Source organism: Callorhinchus milii, unplaced genomic scaffold (assembly GCF_018977255.1).
Source record: "Callorhinchus milii isolate IMCB2004 unplaced genomic scaffold, IMCB_Cmil_1.0 Scaffold8, whole genome shotgun sequence".
Classification (NCBI taxonomy): domain Eukaryota; kingdom Metazoa; phylum Chordata; class Chondrichthyes; order Chimaeriformes; family Callorhinchidae; genus Callorhinchus; species Callorhinchus milii.
Genome location: NW_024704749.1, coordinates 22,234,455 through 22,261,005, shown reverse-complemented (window position 1 = coordinate 22,261,005; position 26,551 = coordinate 22,234,455). Strand labels below are relative to the sequence as shown.

Sequence of the window (26,551 nt, the reverse complement as noted above, 5' to 3'; positions counted from 1 at the left end):
AGGCTCAGTAAGGGTTCGGACAGAACATGTGGAGCGGAGTGTGAAAACCACTGTCAAAAAATAATAAGAAGAATAATAATCATCATCATCATCATTAAAAAACAACAAGCACAAGGTCCCAGGGTTTTCCAAGCCACAAAAGACCGATGGAAACAAACCTCCAACCTCATCTCGAACCAAACAGTCTTTTTGTTCACAATGAGATAAATACGTTAATAAATAATGAGTTAAATCACCTGCAAAAATATTCCGAACTTCTGTCAAGGCTCGAGTTTAGTGTAGAATTTCACATTAAATAGGAGAACCGAGGTTTCTGGTCTTAAGGGAGTAAAGGGTGAAGGACAGAACAGAACGGAACAGAACAGCGCACACATGCACTATACAGTTTTGGTGGGTGGGGGTAGTTCGTAGGTTTGTCGGAAGGAAAGGAAAAGTTTTTTTTTTGCCGTGTGTCAAACAAAAAGAGGACAAATGGTCTCGGGGAAGGGGGAGGCTGGGGGTGGGTGGGGGTAACTGGGAGTGGGTGAGGGAGGGAGGGAACTAGTGAGCGAGGGAGAGAGGGAGTTAGGGAGCGAGGCTGGTGGGGGTATCCGGAGGTGGGTGAGTAAGGAAGGGAGGGAGTGAGTGAGGCAAGGATGGAGGGAGGGAGTTAGGGGGGGGTGAGAGTTAGGGAGGAAGGGATTCAGGGATAGAGGGAGTTAGGGAGGGAGGGAGTTGAGGAGGGAGGGGACGGAATTAGGGAAGGAGGGAGTTGGGGAAGGAGGGAGGGAGTTAGGGAAGGAGAAGCAAGGAGGCCAACGATGATGCCATCACTTCAGATCAATGACGTCTTCGTCGAAGGAAGTGTTGAGTTTGAAGGGGGCGCTGAGGGGGGAGCTCTCCTCTCGTTGACCCCCCGACTCCGGATCCGAGCTGCTCGACAGGTGTCGCTGCGCTTCGCACTCCGCCTCGCTCGCTTCCGGAAGGAACCTGGGGCGGAGGGGAGAAAGGAAGGTGAAGGACGTTTTTTGGGGGGGGGGTTAACCGTCACAACAATAATAATTATTATCAACAATAAAAAATATTGTACACATGGCAACGTAATATATTATTTTACATTGTAAAATTATAATATAATTGTAATAATGTTGAATAAACGAATAATACAATATTCGGTGACATCAATGTATTATTGCATTCTTTTACATTACCACATTCTTTTATACGTTGCAATGTAAAACAAACATCGTTCCTATAATCAACAGCGCAACTGAGACTGTTAATAAAGACTATTCAGAAAGGGTTTGACAGGACAATTGGTGAACAAAATGGCAATCTCCTGCCGAAAGTAGCTATTTTAGGAAGTCCAAACAGATTTAAAAAAGGAACATCTATTCCTATGTAATTGGGGGAGTGCGGGGGCTCTGGCTGACTGATCACTGCAAACTGTTAAGAAGTTACACGGAGAATTAAACTGTAATAACATAACAACAACTTGCATTTTTAAGGGCCCTCACACAGCACTTATAATAATAATAAATATTGAACTCACGTTTGAGTCAGCGTCTGGAATCATTATCATTATCCTTGCATTTGATATGGCGCCTTATCACGTCGTTGAGACGTCTCAAAGCGCTTCACGCTGTGAGGTGGAGTGACTGTGTATGCTTCGACATTCCATGTTCTTCCGCAAGATACACAAAGTGCGTCACATGCACCTGTAACAAGCGTGGTGTGTGTGTGTGCGTGTGTGTGTGTTTCTCTGCCAATGTGGCGGCGCTTTGGGCATGGCCAAGTCTCCTACCTCTCGACGTTGGCTGAGCTCAGTGCCCCTGGTCTGGTCTCCTCCTCCACCGGTTTCCAGTTCCACTTCTTGGCTTTGGGGGCACTGTCCAATTTGGGTGCAGTGGGTTCACTCATCAGGCCTGAGTTTGAACAAGAACACTCAAATTGAGCAGCCGCTCATCTCTCCTCCATCCCCTCCATCCTCCCCTACCCTCTGCCTACCCCCACCTCTCCTCCCCTACCCTCCCCAGCTCCCTCCCTCCACTCCCCTCTGCCTCCTGTACTCCCCCTCTCCTCGCATCCCCCTCCCCTCTGCCTACCCCCCCCCCTCTCCTCCCCTCCCCCTACATCCCTCGCTCCCCCTACCCCTCCCAAACCCCTCCCGGCTGCGCACTCCCCCTCCATACCCTCTGGGGGAATAGAGAGGGAGTTGCAAATACCGTTTCCCCCACACTGGAGCTCTCCATTCTCTGCAACACCTTTTTGCTATTATAAACACACAGTCACTCCACTTTACAGAGTATCCTCTGAAGCGCGTTGAGACGTCTCAACAACTTGATAAGGCGCTGTATCAAATGCGAGCTTTATTATTACTATTGTTATTATTATTGCTCCCCCACCCTGGCCATTGACCATGGGGTGGTTGCCAGACTCTCGCTCTCGATGTGTTTTTTTTGCTGATTAAACACTTTCTGACCCAGGAAGCGGCAAGAGAGGGACTGACTGAGCCACAGGCCCCGAGAGCTCTGGAACACTCTTCCTCTATCCCTCCGCCTCGCTCCCCTTACCTTCCCCGTCTTCAGGTCGCGCCTGAAGACCTTCCTCTTTGACCGTGCCTACGGTCACCCTCCCCCCAGCTTGGCATCGCGCTCTGGGACGCTACCCTGTGTAAGTGCAAGCTGTTGTTGTTGATGCTGTGATCATCGCTCACCCAACAGCTCTTTCCGTGTCCTGCAAGCGATCTCCTTGATCTCCATGCGGGTCAGTGACAGGGAGTGGGTGACCGGGAGTGTTGAGGTGACCCCGGAGGTTGGGGTGGTGACGGGCTTTGGGGTCAGTGGAGATTTGAGAGGCCGCTCGATACTCCGACCCACCAGGCTGCTCAGGGGAATCTTGTAAACGTTCTTCCACTGAATCTCAGCTTCGAATACAAACGGCAATTCATCAATCAGATACAGGGTCAAGATCCTCGTTCTTACCTTTACTTCCCACCTCCCTCCCTCCCTCCCCCCCTCCCTCCCTCACCCCTCCCTCTCTCGGGGGGTCTCGCGGTTTCAATCCAGGGGTAATAACCCCTTCCCCCCCCCAAAGAAAATAATAATTTAGTCACTCAATTTACGACCGTTTGTGGAGATGTCGCTGTGCGCAATTGGCTGCCGTGTTTCACCCCTAAAATACAGTCACTGCACTTTACAGTATATCCTGTGAAGCGCTTTGAGACGTATGAACGACGCGATAAGGCGCTGTGTCAAACTCCAGGATTATTATTATTAGCAACGAATGACTAGGATTGTGCTCAATTAATAATGAGAGAGCTGTGTGTGCTCTGCTTACCCTCCCCCGGGGTGGGGGGCGGTGCGGGGGGCAGAGCCGGGGGCAGGTCATGGCTGGTCGGAGTCTGTGGTGAGTTGTGACAGCTGCTCTCCCTCGAGCTGCTGCTGGACGCCGTGTGGACGGAGGCCGCGCACGCAAAGTAAATGTCCGACTGCACCAGAGAGAGAGAGAGAGAGAGAGGTCAGAGAGAGGGAGAGAGAGGGAACAGCTCAGCGAGAGAGAGAGAGAGAGAGAGAACGAGCAGCTACATCGCACTTCATCACATTAAAAGGCCATAAAGCTCCAAGTCACTCCACTTTCCAGTATATTCTGATGTCTCTCTGAGGGGCCGCGGGGGCCAGAGGGGGGGTGCTGGGGGGCCGCGGGGGCCAGAGGGGGGGGTGCTGGGGGGGCCAGAGGTGGGGGTGCTGGGGACCAGGGGGGGCCAGAGGTGGGGGTGCTGGGGGGGGCCAGAGTGGGGGGTGCTGGGGGGCTGGGGGGGCCAGAGGTGGGGGTGCTGGGGGGGCCAGAGGTGGGGGTGCTGGGGTGCCGGGGGGGCTGCTGGGGGGCCGGGGGGGGTGCTGGGGGGCCGGGGGGGGGTGCTGGGGGGCCGGGGGGGGGTGCTGGGGGGCCGGGGGGGTGCTGGGGGGCTGGGGGGGCCAGAGGTGGGGCTGCTGGGGGGCCGGGGGGGGGTGCTGGGGGGCGGGGGGGTGCTGGGGGCCGGGGGGGGGTGCTGGGGGGCTGGGGGGGGTGCTGGGGGGCTGGGGGGTGCTGGGGGGCCGGGGGGGGTGCTGGGGGCCGGGGGGGGCTGGGGGGCCGGGGGGGTGCTGGGGGGCCGGGGGGTGCTGGGGGGCCGGGGGGGGTGCTGGGGGGCCGGGGACGTGACGTACCCGGGAGGCAGCGAGGCTGAGCTCGGGCAGTACGGTGGTGTGCACCAGGTTCCCGTTCACCACCAGGCGGATCTCGATGGAGTCGGTGGTGAACGCCAGGATATAGGGAAACGCACAGACTGCGGAGCAGGGAACAGAGGCAGCGTCAGGATAGCGTCTCACCACATCCCCACAACATTCCCAAACACACGCCCCGCCCGCAAACACACGCCCCGCCCGCAAACACACGCCCGCCCGCAAACACACGCCCCGCCCGCAAACACACGCCTCGCCCGCAAACACACGCCCCGCCCGCAAACACACGCCCCGCCCGCAAACACACGCCCCGCCCGCAAACACACGCCCCGCCCGCAAACACACGCCCCGCCCGCAAACACACGCCCCGCCCGCAAACACACGCCCCGCCCGCAAACACACGCCCCGCCCGCAAACACACGCCCCGCCCGCAAACACACGCCCCGCCCGCAAACACACGCCCCGCCCCAAACACACGCCCCGCCCGCAAACACACGCCCCGCCCGCAAACACACCCCTCCTCCAAACACACGCCTCTCCTCCAAACACACACCCCTCCCCAAACATACACCCCTCCTGCAAACACACGCCCCTCCCCCAACGCACACCCCTCCCCAAACACACACCTCTCCCCAAACATACACCCCTCCTGCAAACACACGCCCCTCCCCCAACGCACACCCCTCCCCAAACACACACCTCTCCCCAAACACACACCCCTCGCCAAAGACACGCCCCTCCTGCAAATACACACACCTCCTGGAAACACACACCCCTCCCCCAACACACACCCCTCCCCCAACCCACACCCCTCCTCCAAACACACACCCCTCCCCCAAACACACACCCCTCCCCCAACCCACACCCCTCCTCCAAACACACACCCCTCCCCAAACACACACCCCTCCCCCAAACACACGCCACTCCCGTCGCACCCCTTGACACATCGCCCGCCTACGCCCAGCCCTGGGCTGCAGTGAGCGTGCGCGCGAATACCTATGTGGTTGGGCACTTGGTTCCAGCTGAAATGGAAGTCGGAAGCGGAGGGCTGGAGCAGGGGAGAGCCTCCGTTGAAGGTACAGACCTTTTTGTAGTAACAGATATCTGTAACACAGCAGCACAGCACAGAGCTCAGACCGAGACACAGAGAGGGACACCTCACAGTTACCCTGTTCAGTCAGACCAGGGCGTGCAACTCTCTCTCAGCCCTCGTCACTCTGAAACCTCTCCACATATCCCGTGGGACAATTGTGCTGTACAGACGACGTAGATCGACGGCTAGTCCAGGGGTGCGTGACTCAGAAGTAATTGCTACCCCCTCACCCCCCTCCCACCCCCACCCCCAACCTTCTGACCCGGCGACGAGAAGGGCTCATGTTAGAGGGGCAGCCAGAGGAGATTAAACAACAACAACAAATTGCACATACACAGCACCTTTCATGTCAGGAGGATGTCCCAAGAGGCTGGACAGTGAAGGGTTTGCTCACGAGCTGGGGGTTGGAGTCAAGATAGGTGGAGGGGGGAAGATGACCAAAGGCAACGGTTGAAGAGGAAGGTCTTGAGATGGGCCCCTTGAAGGAGGCGAGGGAGGAGAGCGAGGCAGAGGGGCTCCGGGACGGAGTTCCAGAGGGTGGGGGAAGACACGAGTGGCGAGGCAGAGCGCTGTGAGAGTGAGGACTTACAGTTATAACACAACAACAGCCCGGCTTCCCCGTCCTCATACAGATCAACGGCGGCCACAAAATTCACCTGGAAAAGGCACGGCACAGTCAGTCAGAATCCTTTACACCCGAGACTGAGCGCGAGGCTGACCTCAGCCCCCGTTCCCCCCCCAGTCGCCAGCGCCTCACCCACCTCAGGACAGCTCACTGCACCTCCTCAAACCCTGACCCCTAACCCTCAGCTCACTCTGCCAAACAGACAGCCACAAACCATTACATCACCAAATCAGTCGCTGTCAGTGGCCATTGCATCTCACTGTAAGGTTTCAGCCAAAGGCTGACATCTCCAACAAAGCAGAGTCGGTTGAGGTTGGGGTGAGGCTGGGGGTTGGGGCGAGGCTGGGGGTTGGGGCGAGGCTGGGGGTTGGGGCGAGGCTGGGGGTTGGGGCGAGGCTGGATTGCGGCAGTCAGGCTGGGGTTCAGGTTGTGCCCCGAGGCGGGTGGGGGGGAATGTGTGTTAGTGTTGGGGTCTGCGCTCGGGTCCCACCTTGCTGGCATCCACATGGTGCAGTCGGTATGACTCTCCTGTGCTCTCGTTCACCAGGTCAAACTGGTGTCTGTACGCAACGCAGATCAGGTTGTCGTTCTCCCTGGTCGGGCCGTCAACCAGAGTCATCACCACCGGGGGGTCTGATAGGCAGATCTCCTGCAACAGAGCACAATCAACCAATCGATCAATCGATCAAGCGATCCATTGATCGATCCATCAGTCAATCAGTCAGTCAATCAAGTCAAGCCAAATCAACCAAAATCAATCAATCAATCAATCAATCAAAGAAAATCAATCACGTCCTGTAGATCCTCCGCACATCAAAACGCGTACAACACAGTTACAATGGGAGGACGGTGGGGAACGATGACGGGAAGAGAGGCGAGAGAGTGAGAGTGGCTGTGTATCAGACAGTCAGGCGCTGTACCCTGATATACTGGAACTCCTCGACAGGAGATTGTGGCCAGGCTGGGGGCGGCTGCCCCAGGCTGTCAGGCCGCACAGGGCTCTTCTTGGTGATCAGCAGCAGTTTGTTACGGATGGCGACCACAATCCTCAGCTCGGAGCCATGATGGGTGTTAATGGCGTAGAGATAGCAGCCTGTACACAGAGGGGAATAATACTGAGACACAGGCACTAAAAGAGAGACACTGTGATAGAGAGAGGGGGAGAGGCACTGCAATAGAGAGACTGAGAGAGAGATAGAAAGAGACTGAAATGGAAAGAGAGGCTGAAAGAGAAAGACTGCGCTAGAGAGAGAAACACACACACAGTGATAGAGAGAGACTCCAATAGAGAGAGAGAGAGAGAGAGACACTGCGACAGAGAGAGAGAAAAAGAAGTTGCGATAGAGCAAGAGGGAAAAGCATTGCGATAGAGAGAGAGAAAGAAAGACTGTAATAAAGAGATAGACACTACAGTAGAGAGTATTGTATTTCCACTGTGTTAGGGGGGTGCTATAATAAATACAAGTTGTTGCTGTTGTTGAGAAAAGCACTGTGATAGAGAGAGAAACACTGTGATAGAGAAACACTGCAATAATAATAATAATCCTTGCATTTGATATAGCCCCTTATCACGTTTTCAAGACGTCTCAAAGCACTTCACAGAATATACTGTAAAGTGGATTTACTGTATATTTTGTGGGCGAAACACAGCAGCCAATTGGGCACAGCAGCGTCCCCACAAACAGTCGTGGATTAAGTGACCAAGTTAATTTAAAATTTATTTTGAAGGGGTTAGTACCCCCCAGAAAGAGATCCGCCAATCAACTAACAACCGGGTTCCTACTTACTGCTGGGTGAACAGAGGTGTGTGGAGTAAGGAAACTTGCCCAACGTCTCGCCCTGCCGGGAATCGAACCCAGGTCCTCTCGCTTGCGGAGCGAGTGCTCTAACCGCTGAGCTGCAGGACTCCACACCAGACAGAGAGAGACTGTGATGGAGATGCGCTGGGGCCTCACCCACCCAGTACCAGCCTCACACACTTGCCTTTGGTTTTCTCGAGCTTATTGTCTTTACAGTCAGCTTTGGTCCGGGCCACTTGTCTCTCCTCCACCACCTTCCCAATGGCGCTCAGTCTGAAGACAAACAAACGGGCATCTTTCCCTGGGGGAGAAATACCCACAGCGATCAGCTTAGTCATGTACCAGGAGGAACGAGAGAGAGTGAGAGAGGTAGGGAGAGAGAGGTGTGGGGGCAGAGAGCGAGGGAAGGAGAGAGAGGGAGAGTGGGGGGCAGAGAGAGAGGGAGGGAGATAGAGGCAGGGGGGCAGAGAGAGAGAGAGAGGTAAGGGTAGAGAGAAAGGTAAAGGAGAGGCTTATAGAGAGACATATATAGAGGAAGAGTGTCCAAGGTAGAGAGGGAGAGAGAAAGATAGAGAAATGGACAAAGAGAGAGAGAGAGAAAGGTAGAGAGAAAGAAACAGTCAAAGAGAGAGATAAAGGTAGAGAGAGAGAGAGGCTGTGGTCACTGACCTTTATCTGCTCGAGTCAGGAGGAGATCCTGAGTTTCCAGGACGTCGACCTGTTTGACGGGCAGCGACCGGTCAAAAACCGGCACCGACGTTTGTCCCTCTGGATAAATATACACCGGTTCATCAGCGGCTCTCACCACAGAGCGCACCTCACAGCGCATTCATTACACAGTGCCTCACAGCGCATTCATTACACATCACCTCACAGCGCATTCATTACACAGCGCCCCAAGCGCATTCATTACACAGCACCTCACAGCGCATTCATTACACAGCGCCTCACAGCGCATTCATTACACAGCACCTCACAGCCGTCACAGAGAGAATGTTCCCGACATTTCACTCAGCCCCTCATCACGTCGCCGAGACGCCTTAAAGCACTTCACAAGGGAATTTACTGTGAAGTGTAGTGACTGTGTATTTTGTGGGCGAATTTACTGTGAAGTGCAGCGACTGGGTATCTTGTAGGCAAACGCGGCAGTCAATTCCTCACAGCATCGTCCTGCAAACAGTCGTGGGCTGACTGACCAAATTACTATTGTTTTCCCTTCGAGCGACAAACAGCTACAAAGCGAGCGACTGATTTCATTCACCGTCGGCCAGGACAGCCTGGGAGGGAACTCCCGTTAGCGTCACAGGACGGTAAATCGAGGGAACGGACTCCCCTACAGAGACGGAAGGTGGAAGCAGAAAGTCTCGATCCTTTCAAATGCAAATGAGATAGATTTCTGTTTGGGAATAATATCTCGGGATACAGTACGTGAGCAGTTCGAGACATGACACGTGCCAGGAGAGGAGAGATAGATAGGGGGGGAAGAAAGGAGGGGGAGAGAGGGAGGGGGTGGGGGCTGAGAGAGGGAGTGGGAGGGCGGGGAGAGAGAGAGAGGAGGGAGAGAGAAAGGATGGTGGAAGACAAACTGGATGGATCTCGGTCTTTTTTCGACTCGCAATTCCTATGGAAGGGGAAAGGGAAGGGAAGGGGAGGAGATGGTTCGCTGCTGATGGGGGAATTTCGAGGCAACACTAACCTTCCAGTAAGATCACTCCGGACTCGGTGGAGATGAGCAATGCTGGTCCCCAGGAATCGCTGCAGATGATTTCATGGGGGAAGTTACTGCAGAAACACTGGGACTCCCAGGGCTCCGGGGGGGAGAGAGAGAGAGAGAGAGGGTGGGGGGGGGTGTTCCGAACATTATAAGCTGATACCTCATTATATATCACACCACACACTCACAAACCACCCGCGCAAATATATAATAGTAATAATAACAATAATAGTAATGATTGCATTTGATATGGTGTCATCGAGACGTCTCAAAGCGCTTCACAGGGTATACTGTAAAGTGTGGTGACTGTGGATTTTGTGGGCGAAACGCGGCAGCCAATTGCGCACAGCACTGTCCCACAAACAGTAGTACATCCACATACGTGCACAACACACAAGCACACGCACACCACGCTCACTCACACGTCACAATCACGCGCACACCACACACACGCAAACACACACACGCACATGCATGCACACACGCCACACTCACACACTCTTGACGGAGGGCACAGACGGGGAGAGAGGGTTTAACATCTCACCCGAAGGACGGCATCTCTGACAATGCAGCGCCCCCCCCCCCCCCCCCTCCCCTTCACCCTACAGGAGCGTCAGCCTCGACTATTACTTAGGGTTCAGGTCACTCACCTCTTTCCTGTACATCCCTGTGGTCACCAGACTGGTGGGAGCATCGCCTCGCACTATTGTCTTCAGTTTAAGAACCTAAACAGAGATGGCTTTATTGTAGGACAACAACAACAATATGGACGTTTGGCAGCTGGACAGAGGGCAGCGGTGGCTGCCGCAGCGTTGGGACACCTCCACTGGAGGGCGCCACCGGCTCACAGCAGCTGGTCATTGAATAATAATAATAATAATAATAATCCCAGCATTCGATACAGCGCCTTATCGCGTCGTCGAGACGTCTCAAAGCGCTTCACGGATATACTGCAAAGCGTAGTGACTGTGTGTTTTGTTAGCAAACTTAAGCCGTTAACCTCACATTCCAACAACAGCAGCAGCAGCGAGATTACACTTGTATAGCGCCTTTCACGTCGGGAGGACGTCCCAAGGCGCGGGACAGCGTACAGCATTTCAGACCCGAGCTGGGGCCGGGGGGGGAGGGGGGAGAAGGGAGGGGAGGGGAAGGGGGGTGGCAGATGGCATGGTTGAAGAAGGTTCTCACCTTCAACGCCCTCCATGGCCTTGCTCCCCACTATCTCTGTGACCTCTTAACTTCCTACCAACCTATCTGCTCCCTCCGCTCAGAGGGCTCTGACCTGCTTCACGTCCCTCACCTTGCCCGCCCCACTCTTGACGGTCGTGCTTTCAGTCTCTCTGCCCCCACCTTCTGGAACTCCATCCCACAGTCCCTCCGGCTCGCCCCCTCCCTCGCCTCCTTCAAGACCCTCCTCTTCAACTGTGCTTTCAGTCTCCCTCCTGCCCCTATCCTCCCCCCTTCCCCCCCTCCTGATCCCCAGCTCCGATGTGGATCTCTGATCTCTGACTGTTCAGCTCCTTGGGATGTCCCCCTGACATGAAAGGCACTTTATCATAGAATCATACAGCACAGAAGGAGACCATTTGGCCCATCGTGTCTGTGACGGTTCTTTGAAGAGTTTCCAAATCAACCCCACTCCCCCGCTCTCTCCCCATAGCCCTGATCAACCCCACTCCCCCGCGCTCTCCCCATAGCCCTGATCAACCCCACTCCCCCACTCTCTCCCCATAGCCCTGATCAACCCCACTCCCCCGCTCTCCCCATAGCCCTGATCAACCCCACTGCCCACGCGCTCTCCCCATAGCTCTGCAAACTTGTCCTCCCAAAATAATTATCTACTTCTCTCTTAAAAGTTGTTATCGGATCGGCTTCCACCGGCCTTTCAGGCAATGCATTCCAGTTAACCAATATAATTTGTTGTGTTGTTGAAGGGGGTCACAGTGCAGGAGGCCACACACCCTGAGCGTCATTCAGTTTTGCTGATGAACGATGGGTCCCTCGGTTGGGGAACACTGGGTGACTCCTCTCCTGGCTACTCCAAGCCCACGAGCGCTTGCTCAGCAAACAGCCAACACAGGGACAGATCAACACGGGGACAGGAGGAGGCCATTCAGCCCACCGGCCTGTTACAGGCTAAAACCTACTTGACCAATTCGCACAAACTCCGCCTGCCGGGCTTCCTCTTTCTTGCGGGTTGATTTGGGGGAGTCCGGGAGCACGTCACTGAACGAGCGACGGTTCAGCATGTTCTAGAGAACACACAGCGAGAGGCCAAGTAAACACCCCCCCCCCAACCGGCACACACACACACCACACACACACACACACTCGCGTACAAACACACTCCCTCTCACACGCGCACACACACAGGAGTATAAACACACTCACACACATACAGGAGTACAAACACACTCACACACAAAGGAGTACAAACACACTCACACACACACAGGAGTAAAAACACTCTCACATACACTCACTCAGGAGTACAAACACACCCTCACACACACTCACTCAGGAGTACAAACACACCCTCACACACACTCACACACACTCACACACACACAGGACGTCAAACAAGCTCACCCGTGCACACACACAAAGTCACACACACACACACACCAGCCCTGGTTTACAATGAGTGATGCGATGGGGGATGGGAGGAGCATTTTGGTGACATTGGGCACTGTTCAAAGGTAGCGCGGAGGGAGGAGGGAGAGGGGGATGGGGGGAGGGGGCAGTTGGGGAGGGGGGAGCAGGGGTGGGGGAGGGAGGAGGGGTTGATGAAATTGCTGATGTTTATGGAATAAAATCAGAAATTCTCTCACTGTTATCCAGCCAAGTTGGATTTCATTCATTTCCTAAGAAGGAAAACAATGTGACATTGAGACGAGCCATAAAAATAATAATAATAATAATAAAATAATAATAATAAAAAATAATAAAACCATAACGAAAGTAATAATAATCATCCTCGCATTTGATTACAGCGCCTTGTCATGTTGAGAGGACGTCGGGTCTCAAAAGCGCTTCGTAGGATTTGAGCGTAAAGTGAAGTGACTGTGTTCTGTGGCCGAAATGCCGCAGCTCATTTGCGCACGGCGAGCAATTGAGAGAATTCACAGCATTCACATTGGAGGGGGGGGTGGGCAATGGCGGGGGTGGGCAATGGCGGGGGAGGGCAATGGCGGGGTGGGCATTGGCGGGGGTGGGCAATGGCGGGCGAGGGCAATGGCGGGGGTGGGCAATGGCAGGGTGGGCAATGGTGGAGTGTGGGGAGGTGTGAGATAGAGGGTGTGGTGGTGGGGGCAATGGTGGGCGGGGGAGTGGTGGGCAGGGGATGGTGGGTGAGTGCGGTGGGCAATAGCGGGCAGGGATACAGTGTGGTTGGGGTGAGGGGCTGGTGTCAGGCTGGTACCTTGTGCAGGTCGGGCATCAGGTCCTGGTACAGGGAGCGGATCAGCATGTCCAGGGTCCGCTGGCGTTTCTGGGAGAAGGTCGGTGTCTCCAGTGTGGCTTTCTCTCCATTTATTACTGACAACAACAACAGAGAGAGAGAGAGAGAGAGAGAGAGCGAGTGGCGTTCCTCACCCGCACCCCCACCCCAACAACTTGTCACTTTATACACACCTCGTCATCCCCTCCGCACACCACCACCACCTCCACCTCCACCTACCAGTGTGAATATGTTTGTGCATGGGGTGGGGGGGGAGAGTGTGTGTGGGGAGGGGGGAGCAGAGTGTGTGTGTGTGTGTGTGTGTGTGTGTGGTGGGGGAGGTGAGGGGTGGGGGAGGGAGTGGTGGACTTACACTTGACTAACACCAAAGTCTCTGAACTCCTGATGATCAGTGAAGACCGGGGGGGAGGGCAGAGGGGGACCGAAGAGCGGAACACTTTCCTCTGAGAAGATCTTCAGCCTGGAGACAAATCACAGGTTCCATCATCATCCATCATCATCATCATCATCAGAGAAACCAGCGACAATAATAACCAGCCCCACCCCACCCCACCCCACCCCAACCCCACCCCAGCCCCAACCCCACCCCCAACCCCAACCCCAGTCCCAGTCCCACCCACCCCAGCCCAGCCCCACCCCACCCCCAACCCCAGCCCCAACCCCAACCCAGCCCCAACCCAGCCCCAACCCCAACCCCAACCCCAGCCCAACCCCAACACAAGACCCAGCCCAAGTCCAGCCCCAACCCCAAAGTCACCCAAACAATTAAAGATTTCCTTACCGGTAGCTCTCATTTTCTCTGTTGTAACGAACTAAGGCAAAAATATCTGAGGTGGGGGCGCGAGCTAAAGAAAAAAAGCTTCTTGTTTCACCAATAGCAGGAACAACAACACAACAACAACAGAAGAGCAACAACCCAGCGCAGGGTTCTGACCAGCCTCATGGAGAGGCGGAGGTGCCCACAATGATTCACTCACCCCACTCCCTCCCCTCCCTGGAGCAAAACATCAATGGGTTGTGGTGGGTCGCGGGGAGGTGGAGGGGAACTGCAATGTTCAGATTTATATATTAATAATATTAATAATGATAATATTAATAATAATTCCTTGCATTTGATACAGCGCCTTATCACGGCGTTAAGACGTCTCAAAGCGCTTCAGAGGATATACTATAAAGTGTAGTGACTGCGTGTTAATAACAGCAAACGGTGCTGTGGAGAGCGGGGAGATCAAGTGCGTGGGGAGTGATATTTGCAATGCCCCCAGCAGCTCCCCCCTCACGCCCCAGCTCCCACCCCACCTCCTTATTGGGGGGGGAGGCTGGGGGTGATGAGGGAGCTGCGGAGCATTGCAACTATCACTCCCACACACTCGAGCTCATTGACACAGCAACAAGAATGTTCCAGGGACCTGGCAGAAGAGCGGAGCAGAGGGGAGGGTCTGAAACTCGATCCCTGTTCCTGTCCGGGCCAGCGTCCGCACAGGGGGGAAGGGCGGGGAGTGGGGGGGTGTGGGGGGGCAGAGTGGGGGAGAGGATACGTGTGAAGTGCGAGCGGATCATGGAGGGTTTGAAGGACGAGGAGGCGTCATCCCCTTCCTGCAGGACGATTGTCACAATATCGTTCCCGATGTGTCGCTTCCTCTCCACCTGGGAAACAAGGAGTTAAACATCGGCCGTTAACCCCTCACCCCCACAGCCCCACGCTCATCCCCGTCACCCCCCTCACCCCCACCCACCCCCTTCACCCTCACTCACCAACCTGTGGCTAAACACTTTCGGGCACAGTACACCTACGACATGAGGAGCTCTGTCTGTTGTAAAGTGGAGTGACTGTGTATTTTTACTTTCTTACACACTCGCCTCGCAGGCGAGAGACCTGGGATCACTTCAATCCACGACTGTTTGTGGGACGCTGCTGCGCGCAATTGGCTGCCACATTTCGCCCACAAATTCACAGTCAATTTCGCTTTACGGTATATAGCCCGCGAAGCGCTTTTGAGACGTCTCGAAGCCGCGATAAGGCGCTGTATCAAATGCGAGGATTGTTATTAGATTATTATCATTTGGTGGGTAAAAAGCAGCAGCTCACACAGCAGTGTCCCGCGAACAGTCGTGGATTGAGTGCCCACATTACCGTTATTACTATTTCATTTATTTAATTTGAAGGGTTTATTATCGCAGGAAAAGCGATCTAAACGGAGTCCTGTTTGTGGAGTAAGGAACGTTGTCCCAGCGCTGCCGGGAATGGAACCCGGGTCCTCTCGCTAGCGAGGCGAGCGCTCTAACACTGCACTACAGAGATTTTACAGGGTGTAAATCGGGTGTCAGAACGCTGATCACGTTACACAGCAGTGACAGATACAGGGCATCGAGGCCGAGAGCAGCCGGAAATTACCGGTCTCCTGTACTGACTGTCTCCGACAATAAAACCTCTGTCGTTCGCTGTCGTTTACGACGCTAAGTACGAGGTGTTCAGCGCTGATATCATCAGCGACCTGCAGACTGGCGGCTCTGTGGTCAGGAAGCCCCCACACAGACCCCTCGCATCAATCACACGCAGACCCCCTCTCCCTCACCATCTCCCTCTCTCTCTCTCTCTCACATACAGGAGTACAAACACACTCACACACACACAGGAGTAAAAACACTCTCACATACACTCACTCAGGAGTACAAACACACCCTCACACACACTCACTCAGGAGTACAAACACACCCTCACACACACTCACACACACTCACACACACACAGGACGTCAAACAAGCTCACCCGTGCACACACACAAAGTCACACACACACACACACCAGCCCTGGTTTACAATGAGTGATGCGATGGGGGATGGGAGGAGCATTTTGGTGACATTGGGCACTGTTCAAAGGTAGCGCGGAGGGAGGAGGGAGAGGGGGATGGGGGGAGGGGCAGTTGGGGAGGGGGGAGCAGGGGTGGGGGAGGGAGGAGGGGTTGATGAAATTGCTGATGTTTATGGAATAAAATCAGAAATTCTCTCACTGTTATCCAGCCAAGTTGGATTTCATTCATTTCCTAAGAAGGAAAACAATGTGACATTGAGACGAGCCATAAAATAATAATAATAATAATAATAAATAATAATAATAAAAATAATAAAACCATAACGAAAGTAATAATAATCATCCTCGCATTTGATTACAGCGCCTTGTCATGTTGAGAGGACGTCGGGTCTCAAAAGCGCTTCGTAGGATTTGAGCGTAAAGTGAAGTGACTGTGTTCTGTGGCCGAAATGCCGCAGCTCATTTGCGCACGGCGAGCAATTGAGAGAATTCACAGCATTCACATTGGAGGGGGGGGTGGGCAATGGCGGGGGTGGGCAATGGGGGGGAGGGCAATGGCGGGGTGGGCATTGGCGGGGTGGGCAATGCGGGCGAGGGCAATGGCGGGGGTGGGCAATGGCAGGGTGGGCAATGGTGGAGTGTGGGGAGGTGTGAGATAGAGGGTGTGGTGGTGGGGGCAATGGTGGGGGGGAGTGGTGGGCAGGGGAATGGTGGGTGAGTGCGGTGGGCAATAGCGGGCAGGGATACAGTGTGGTTGGGGTGAGGGGCTGGTGTCAGGCTGGTACCTTGTGCAGGTCGGGCATCAGGTCCTGGTACAGGGAGCGGATCAGCATGTCCAGGGTCCGCTGGCGTTTCTGGGAGAAGGTCGGTGTCTCCAGTGTGGCTTTCTCTCCATTTATTACTGACAACAACAACAGAGAGGGGAGGAGATGGTTCGCTGCTGATGGGGGAATTTCGAGACAACACTAACCTTCCAGTAAGATCACTCCGGACTCAGTGGAGATGAGCAATGCTGGTCCCCAGGAATCGCTGCAGATGATTTCATGGGGAAGTTACTGCAGAACACTGGGACTCCCAGGGCTCCGGGGGGGGAGAGAGAGAGAGAGAGGGTGGGGGGGTTCCGAACATTATAAGCTGATACCTCATTATATATCACACCACACACTCACAAACACCCGCGCAAATATATATAGTATAATAACAATAATAGTAATGATTGCATTTGATATGGTGTCATCGAGACGTCTCAAAGCGCTTCACAGGGTATACTGTAAAGTGTGGTGACTGTGGATTTGTGGGCGAACGCGGCAGCCAATTGCGCACAGCACTGTCCCACAAACAGTAGTACATCCACATACGCGCACAACACACAAGCACACACGCACCACGCTCACTCACACGTCACAATCACGCGCACACCACACACACGCAAACACACACACGCACATGCATGCATACACGCCACACTCACACACTCTTGACGGAGGGCACAGACGGGAGAGAGGGTTAACATCTCACCCGAAGGACGGCATCTCTGACAATGCAGCGCCCCCCCCCCCACCCACACCCCCTCCCTTCACCCTACAGGAGCGTCAGCCTCGAATATTACTTAGGGTTCAGGTCACTCACCTCTTTCCTGTACATCCCTGTGGTCACCAGACTGGTGGGAGCATCGCCTCGCACTATTGTCTTCAGTTTAAGAACCTAAACAGAGATGGCTTTATTGTAGGACAACAACAACAACAACAATATGGACGTTTGGCAGCTGGACAGAGGGCAGCGGTGGCTGCCGCAGCGTTGGGACACCTCCACTGGAGGGCGCCACCGGCTCACAGCAGCTGGTCATTGAATAATAATAATAATAATCCCAGCATTCGATACAGCGCCTTATCGCGTCGTCGAGACGTCTCAAAGCGCTTCACGGGATATACTGCAAAGCGTAGTGACTGTGTGTTTTGTTAGCAAACTTAAGCCGTTAACCTCACATTCCAACAACAGCAGCAGCAGCGAGATTACACTTGTATAGCGCCTTTCACGTCGGGAGGACGTCCCAAGGCGCGGGACAGCGTACAGCATTTCAGACCCGAGCTGGGGCCGGGGGGGAGGGGGGAGAAGGAGGGGAGGGGAAGGGTGGTGGCAGATGGCATGGTTGAAGAAGGTTCTCACCTTCAACGCCCTCCATGGCCTTGCTCCCCCACTATCTCTGTGACCTCTTAACTTCCTACCAACCTATCTGCTCCCTCCGCTCAGAGGGCTCTGACCTGCTTCACGTCCCTCACCTTGCCCGCCCCACTCTCGACGGTCGTGCTTTCAGTCTCTCTGCCCCACCTTCTGGAACTCCATCCACAGTCCCTCCGGCTCGCCCCTCCCTCGCCTCCTTCAAGACCCTCCTCTTCAACTGTGCTTTCAGTCTCCCTCCTGCCCCTATCCTCCCCCCCTCCCCCCCTCCTGATCCCCAGCTCCGATGTGGATCTCTGATCTCTGATCTCTGACTGTTCAGCTCCTTGGGATGTCCCCCTGACATGAAAGGCGCTTTATCATAGAATCATACAGCACAGAAGGAGACCATTTGGCCCATCGTGTCTGTGACGGTTCTTTGAAGAGTTTCCAAATCAACCCCACTCCCCCCACTCTCTCCCCATAGCCCTGATCAACCCCACTCCCCCGCTCTCTCCCCATAGCCCTGATCAACCCCACTCCCCCACTCTCTCCCCATAGCCCTGATCAACCCCACTCCCCCGCTCTCCCCATAGCCCTGATCAACCCCACTGCCCACGCGCTCTCCCCATAGCTCTGCAAACTTGTCCTCCCAAAATAATTATCTACTTCTCTCTTAAAAGTTGTTATCGGATCGGCTTCCACCGGCCTTTCAGGCAATGCATTCCAGTTAACCAATATAATTTGTTGTGCTGTTGAAGGGGGTCACAGTGCAGGAGGCCACACACCCTGAGCGTCATTCAGTTTTGCTGATGAACGATGGGTCCTTCGGTTGGGGAACACTGGGTGACTCCTCTCCTGGCTACTCCAAGCCCACGAGCGCTTGCTCAGCAAACAGCCAACACAGGGACAGATCAACACGGGGACAGGAGGAGGCCATTCAGCCCACCGGCCTGTTACAGGCTAAAACCTACTTGACCAATTCGCACAAACTCCGCCTGCCGGGCTTCCTCTTTCTTGCGGGTTGATTTGGGGGAGTCCGGGAGCACGTCACTGAACGAGCGACGGTTCAGCATGTTCTAGAGAACACACAGCGAGAGGCCAAGTAAACACCCCCCCCCCAACCGGCACACACACACACACACACACACACACACACTCGCGTACAAACACACTCCCTCTCACACGCGCACACACACAGGAGTATAAACACCACCATACATCACACACTCACACACAAAGGAGTACAAACACACTCACACACACACAGGAGTAAAAACACTCTCACATACACTCACTCAGGAGTACAAACACACCCTCACACACACTCACTCAGGAGTACAAACACACCCTCACACACACTCACACACACTCACACACACACAGGACGTCAAACAAGCTCACCCGTGCACACACACAAAGTCACACACACACACACACCAGCCCTGGTTTACAATGAGTGATGCGATGGGGGATGGGAGGAGCATTTTGGTGACATTGGGCACTGTTCAAAGGTAGCGCGGAGGGAGGAGGGAGAGGGGGATGGGGGGAGGGGGCAGTTGGGGAGGGGGGAGCAGGGGTGGGGGAGGGAGGAGGGGTTGATGAAATTGCTGATGTTTATGGAATAAAATCAGAAATTCTCTCACTGTTATCCAGCCAAGTTGGATTTCATTCATTTCCTAAGAAGGAAAAAAATGTGACATTGAGACGAGCCATAAAAATAATAATAATAATAATAATAAAATAATAATAATAAAAAATAATAAAACCATAATGAAAGTAATAATAATCATCCTCGCATTTGATTACAGCGCCTTGTCATGTTGAGAGGACGTCGGGTCTCAAAAGCGCTTCGTAGGATTTGAGCGTAAAGTGAAGTGACTGTGTTCTGTGGCCGAAATGCCGCAGCTCATTTGCGCACGGCGAGCAATTGAGAGAATTCACAGCATTCACATTGGAGGGGGGGGGTGGGCAATGGCGGGGGTGGGCAATGGGGGGGAGGGCAATGGCGGGGGTGGGCATTGGCGGGGGTGGGCAATGGCGGGCGAGGGCAATGGCGGGGGTGGGCAATGGCAGGGTGGGCAATGGTGGAGTGTGGGGAGGTGTGAGATAGAGGGTGTGGTGGTGGGGGCAATGGTGGGCGGGGGAGTGGTGGGCAGGGGATGGTGGGTGAGTGCGGTGGGCAATAGCGGGCAGGGATACAGTGTGGTTGGGGTGAGGGGCTGGTGTCAGGCTGGTACCTTGTGCAGGTCGGGCATCAGGTCCTGGTACAGGGAGCGGATCAGCATGTCCAGGGTCCGCTGGCGTTTCTGGGAGAAGGTCGGTGTCTCCAGTGTGGCTTTCTCTCCATTTATTACTGACAACAACAACAGAGAGAGAGAGAGAGAGAGAGAGAGTGGCGTTCCTCACCCGCACCCCCACCCCAACAACTTGTCACTTTATACACACCTCGTCATCCCCTCCGCACACCACCACCACCTCCACCTCCACCTACCAGTGTGAATATGTTTGTGCATGGGGTGGGGGGGGGGAGAGTGTGTGTGGGGAGGGGGGAGCAGAGTGTGTGTGTGTGTGTGTGTGTGTGTGGTGGGGGAGGTGAGGGGTGGGGGAGGGAGTGGTGGACTTACACTTGACTAACACAAAGTCTCTGAACTCCTGATGATCAGTGAAGACCGGGGGGGAGGGCAGAGGGGGACCGAAGAGCGGAACACTTTCCTCTGAGAAGATCTTCAGCCTGGAGACAAATCACAGGTTCCATCATCATCATCATCATCATCATCATCATCAGAGAAACCAGCGACAATAATAACCAGCCCCACCCCCACCCCACCCCCACCCCAACCCCACCCCCAGCCCCAACCCCACCCCCAACCCCAACCCCAGTCCCAGTCCCACCCCCAACCCCAGCCCCAGCCCAACCCCACCCCCAACCCCAGCCCCAACCCCAACCCCACCCCCAACCCCAGCCCCAACCCCAACCCCAACCCCAGCCCCAACCCCAACACAAGACCCAGCCCCAAGTCCAGCCCCAACCCCAAAGTCACCCAAACAATTAAAGATTTCCTTACCGGTAGCTCTCATTTTCTCTGTTGTAACGAACTAAGGCAAAAATATCTGAGGTGGGGGCGCGAGCTAAAGAAAAAAAGCTTCTTGTTTCACCAATAGCAGGAACAACAACAACAACAACAACAGAAGCAACAACCCAGCGCAGGGTTCTGACCAGCCTCATGGAGAGAGGCGGAGGTGCCCACAATGATTCACTCACCCCACTCCCTCCCCCTCCCCTGGAGCAAAACATCAATGGGTTGTGGTGGGTCGAGGGGAGGTGGAGGGGAACTGCAATGTTCAGATTTATAATATTAATAATATTAATAATGAATAATATTAATAATAATTCCTTGCATTTGATACAGCGCCTTATCACGGCGTTAAGACGTCTCAAAGCGCTTCAGAGGATATACTATAAAGTGTAGTGACTGCGTGTTAATAACAGCAAACGGTGCTGTGGAGAGCGGGGAGATCAAGTGCGTGGGGAGTGATATTTGCAATGCCCCCAGCAGCTCCCCCCTCACCCCCCAGCTCCCACCCCACCTCTTTATTGGGGGGGGGAGGCTGGGGGGTGATGAGGGAGCTGCTGGGAGCATTGCAACTATCACTCCCCACACACTCGAGCTCATTGACACAGCAACAAGAATGTTCCAGGGACCTGGCAGAAGAGCGGAGCAGAGGGGAGGGTCTGAAACTCGATCCCTGTTCCTGTCCGGGCCAGCGTCCCGCACAGGGGGGGAAGGGCGGGGAGTGGGGGGGTGTGGGGGGGGCAGAGTGGGGGAGAGGATACGTGTGAAGTGCGAGCGGATCATGGAGGGTTTGAAGGACGAGGAGGCGTCATCCCCTTCCTGCAGGACGATTGTCACAATATCGTTCCCGATGTGTCGCTTCCTCTCCACCTGGGAAACAAGGAGTTAAACATCGGCCGTTAACCCCTCACCCCCACAGCCCCACGCTCATCCCCGTCACCCCCACCCACCCCCTTCACCCTCACTCACCAACCTGTGGCTAAACACTTTCGGGCAACAGTACACCTACGACATGAGGAGCTCAGTCTGTTGTAAAGTGGAGTGACTGTGTATTTTTACAGGAGTCCTGTAGCTCGGTGGTTAGAACACTCGCCTCGCAGGCGAGAGACCTGGGATCACTTCAATCCACGACTGTTTGTGGGACGCTGCCGTGCGCAATTGGCTCCCACATTTCGCCCACAAATTCACAGTCAATTCGCTTTACGGTATAGCCCGCGAAGCGCTTTTGAGACGTCTCGAAGCCGCGATAAGGCGCTGTATCAAATGCGAGGATTGTTATTAGATTATTATTATCATTTGGTGGGTAAAAAGCAGCAGCGATTGCACACAGCAGTGTCCCGCGAACAGTCGTGGATTGAGTGCCCACATAACCGTTATTACTATTTCATTTATTTAATTTGAAGGGTTTATTATCGCAGGAAAAGCGATCTAAACGGAGTCCTGTTTGTGGAGTAAGGAACGTTGTCCCAGGTTTCGCGCTGCCCGGGAATGGAACCCGGGTCCTCTCGCTAGCGAGGCGAGCGCTCTAACCACTGCACTACAGAGATTTTACAGGGTGTAAATCGGGTGTCAGAACGCTGATCACGTTACAACAGCAGTGACAGATACAGGGCATCGAGGCCGAGAGCAGCCGGAAATTACCGGTCTCCTGTACTGACTGTCTCCGACAATAAAACCTCTGTCGTTCGCTGTCGTTTACGACGCTAAGTACGAGGTGTTCAGCGCTGATATCATCAGCGACCTGCAGACTGGCGGCTCTGTGGTCAGGAAGCCCCCACACAGACCCCTCGCATCAATCACACGCAGACCCCCCTCTCTCTCACCATCTCCCTCTCTCTCTCTCTCTCACCATCTCTCTCTCTCTCTCTCTTACCATTACCCTGTCTCTCTCTCTCTCTCACTATCTCTCTCCCCATCTCCCTCTCTCTCTCTCTCTCACCATCTCCCTCTCTCCTCCTTACCCTGTCTCTCTCTCTCTCACCATCTCCCCATCTCTCTCTCTCTCTCTCTCACCTCTCTCTCTCTCACCATCTCCTTGCCTCTCTCTCTCTCTCTTATCATTACCCTGTCTCTCTCTCTCTCACCATCTCCCTGTCTCTCTCTCTCTCATCATCTCTGTCTCTCTCTCTCTCTTTCTCATCTCCCTCCCTCTCTCTCTCTCTCTCTCACCATTTGCCCGTCTCTCTCCCTCTCACCATCTCCCTATTGCTCTTTTTCTCACCATCTCTCTGTCTCTCTCTCGTTACTCGCACTCACTGTGATTACCTGCTGTTTGTTCTCTCTGGAGTAGGGTAACATGGTGGAGACGTGGAACATGATCTCATGGCCCTGGTAGACGGTGTAGATGGAGTGACTCCCCGTCGTGTCATCTATGGCAGAAAGAAACAGTTAAAGGACAAAAACAAAAACAACGACGACAACAACAGCAGCAACAACCACAACAGCAACAGCAGCAGCAACAACAACAGCCACAACAACAACTACAACAACAACAACAGCAACAGCAGTAAAATCCCGTGTTTGATACAGCGCCTCCAGTGGTGGGGTTGTGCCTCTCATAGGAACAGGAGTAGGTCATTCAGCCCCTCGAGTCTGTTCCACCATTCTATTAGATCGTGGCTGATCTGCACTTCAATTCCACCTGCAATCCGTGACAAGCGTAGTGACTGTTGGCGTGCGGAAACGCAACCATCCTGCCCCCAGTAAGGTTGTTGCAAGTCCCCCCCCGCCCTCGCCCCCACCTCTCCATCCCCATTGCCCCCTTCCCCTCACCCCTTCGCCCTTGCTGCCTCCCCTCCGTCGCCGACCCAACCCCTCGCCCCATCGCCCTCGCCCCCCCCCTCACCACAACCACCCCCCCCCGCCCTTGCACGCCCCTTGCCCCCCCCTTCCCTTGCCACCGCCCCCCTTCTCCCCCGTGCCCTCACTACCCACCACCCCCAGTGATGTGTCAGCTCTGGCTGACGCTGCGTGGGGCAGTGTGGGTGGGTGGGGGGGGGTTTGAGGCTGTTTGTGGGGTCCCTACTCTTTGTGTCGAGGCCGCCCCTGTAGCCGATCCAGCCCCGCAGGGCAATCGTCTCCCCCATCAGGTTCAGGAACTTCTGGAAAACCTCACTCCCCGTCTCTGTAAAACACAGTCACACACACCAGGTACAGCAGAGCTCACCACTGCCGGCACTCACACCAACAGGTGCACTCACTCAATGCTCACACTCATACACACTCGCACACTCTCGCACTGGCACAACACTCACACATTCACATGCACACACTCACACACACACACACTCACTCATACGCCTTGGCACAACTCTCACTCACTCACCATGGCTCACACTCACACACTCACCTTGGCTCACACTCACACACTCACCAGGGCTCACACTCACACACTCACCATGGCTCACACTCACACACTCACCATGGCTCACACTCACACACTCACCTTGGCTCACACTCACACACTCACCACGCCTCACACTCACCATGACTCACACTCACACACACACCATGACTCACACTCACACACTCACCATGGCTCACACTCACACACTCACCATGGCTCACACTCACACACTCACCATGACTCACACTCACAGACTCACCACGCCTCACACTCACCATGACTCACACTCACACACACACCATGACTCACACTCACACTCACCATGGCTCACACTCACACACTCACCATGGCTCACACTCACACACACACTGACCATGGCTCACACTCACACACTCACCATGGCTCACACTCACACACTCACCATGGCTCACACTCACACACTCACCACGGCTCACACTCACCATGACTCACACTCACACACTCACCACACCTCACACTCACCATGACTCACACTCACACACACACCATGGCTCACACTCACACACTCACCGTTGCTAAACATTTCGTCATCAGTCAGCTGACCGTCCCTGGCGAAGAGAACCCCAAATTTAAAGTTGACGCAGCCCTGAGTGAGGAGAAACACACAGTCACTACACTTTACAGTGTATCCTGTTGTGCGCGTTGAGACGTCTCAATGACGTGACAAGGAGCTACATCAAATGCAAGGATTATTATTATATTATCATTACATTGTTATTATATTATTGTTAGATTATTATTATATTATAGTTATAGCATTATTACGAGAGAAAGGCAGTCGGGAGACAGCTCCGAATTTTATAAATAAGTGAGAGGCTGATACGGGGGTTAGCAACTTGAGTTAATGAGGTTTTAAACTCAAAATGAACGGATTCTGTTAAACCCCAGATAAACAGGCCGCCAGTGTGGCCGATGTGGTTGAGATCTTCAGCAAAACAGAAAAACAGAAAGCTTCTCAATTAAAGATCGATTCATCCGGGAGGACGGGTTATTCCTCATGTGGATTACTTGGCAAACGGCTTTCGCCCAGAGCTCATACGCCACGGTTACGCGTCTCCGCGGAGCTTGGGGTTGAGTCCGGCTGGACACGAGCGCATGGTGACACACCGGGCGGGAGTCACGGTGAGCCTCGCTCAGCGTCTCAGCCGCACTCACTGCCGTTCGGCCCTGACGCACAGTTACTGTCAGCTACTTATTGTCACCGGTCTGCGTTAGCTGGCTTGTTACTGTAGGATAGTGACTGTGGGGTAGTTACTGTGGGGTAGTGACTGTGGGGTAGTTACTGTAGGATAGTGACTGTGGGGTAGTTACTGTAGGATAGTGACTGTGGGGTAGTTACTGTAGGATAGTGACTGTGGGGTGGGGAGTGACTGTGGGGTAGTTACTGTAGGATAGTGACTGTGGGGTAGTTACTGTAGGATAGTGACTGTGGGGTAGTTACTGTAGGATAGTGACTGTGGGTAGTTACTGTAGGATAGTGACTGTGGGGTAGTTACTGTAGGATAGTGACTGTGGGGTAGTTACTGTGGGGTAGTGACTGTGGGGTAGTTACTGTAGGATAGTGACTGTGGGGTAGTTACTGTGGGGTAGTGACTGTGGGGTAGTTACTGTAGGATAGTGACTGTGGGGTAGTTACTGTAGGATAGTGACTGTGGGGTAGTTACTGTAGGATAGTGACTGTGGGGTAGTTACTGTAGGATAGTGACTGTGGGGTAGTTACTGTAGGATAGTGACTGTGGGGTAGTTACTGTAGGATAGTGACTGTGGGGTAGTTACTGTAGGATAGTGACTGTGGGGTAGTTACTGTGGGGTAGTGACTGTGGGGTAGTTACTGTAGGATAGTGACTGTGGGGTAGTTACTGTAGGGTAGTTACTGTAGGATAGTGACTGTGGGGTAGTTACTGTAGGATAGTGACTGTGGGGTAGTTACTGTAGGATAGTGACTGTGGGTAGTACTGTAGGATAGTGACTGTGGGGTAGTTACTGTAGGATAGTGACTGTGGGGTAGTTACTGTAGGATAGTGACTGTGGGGTAGTTACTGTGGGGTAGTGACTGCGGGGTAGTTACTGTAGGATAGTGACTGTGGGGTAGTTACTGTAGGGTAGTTACTGTAGGATAGTGACTGTGGGGTAGTTACTGTAGGATAGTGACTGTGGGTAGTTACTGTAGGATAGTGACTGTGGGTAGTTACTGTAGGATAGTGACTGTGGGGTAGTTACTGTAGGA

The 26,551-nt window shown here is 54.1% G+C and overlaps 1 protein-coding gene and 1 long non-coding RNA gene across 2 annotated transcripts in view; both read right to left on the bottom strand.

The window, feature by feature from the left end:
• Nucleotides 1-746: 746 nt before the first annotated feature.
• garnl3 (GTPase activating Rap/RanGAP domain like 3) overlaps nucleotides 747-26,551 on the bottom strand; it is a gene marked incomplete at its 5' end in the record, with an annotated part of 40,237 nt that continues 14,432 nt past the window's right edge. Inside the window, 22 exon segments of the mRNA XM_042337265.1 lie at nucleotides 747-969; nucleotides 1,784-1,904; nucleotides 2,696-2,905; nucleotides 3,319-3,469; nucleotides 4,188-4,306; nucleotides 5,199-5,306; nucleotides 5,885-5,951; nucleotides 6,411-6,569; nucleotides 6,841-7,013; nucleotides 7,904-8,020; nucleotides 8,389-8,487; nucleotides 9,416-9,527; nucleotides 17,335-17,409; nucleotides 18,837-18,941; nucleotides 19,509-19,541; nucleotides 20,103-20,218; nucleotides 20,490-20,596; nucleotides 20,931-20,976; nucleotides 21,701-21,809; nucleotides 23,205-23,308; nucleotides 23,965-24,063; nucleotides 24,835-24,910. Coding sequence (XP_042193199.1) covers nucleotides 810-969; nucleotides 1,784-1,904; nucleotides 2,696-2,905; nucleotides 3,319-3,469; nucleotides 4,188-4,306; nucleotides 5,199-5,306; nucleotides 5,885-5,951; nucleotides 6,411-6,569; nucleotides 6,841-7,013; nucleotides 7,904-8,020; nucleotides 8,389-8,487; nucleotides 9,416-9,527; nucleotides 17,335-17,409; nucleotides 18,837-18,941; nucleotides 19,509-19,541; nucleotides 20,103-20,218; nucleotides 20,490-20,596; nucleotides 20,931-20,976; nucleotides 21,701-21,809; nucleotides 23,205-23,308; nucleotides 23,965-24,063; nucleotides 24,835-24,910 — 2,466 coding nt within the window.
• Nucleotides 13,270-14,562, bottom strand: LOC121849551. Its single transcript, XR_006085254.1, has 3 exons — nucleotides 14,432-14,562; nucleotides 13,675-13,720; nucleotides 13,270-13,353 (listed from the first exon to the last, which is right to left on the bottom strand). It is a non-coding gene; the product is annotated as an uncharacterized LOC121849551 (long non-coding RNA).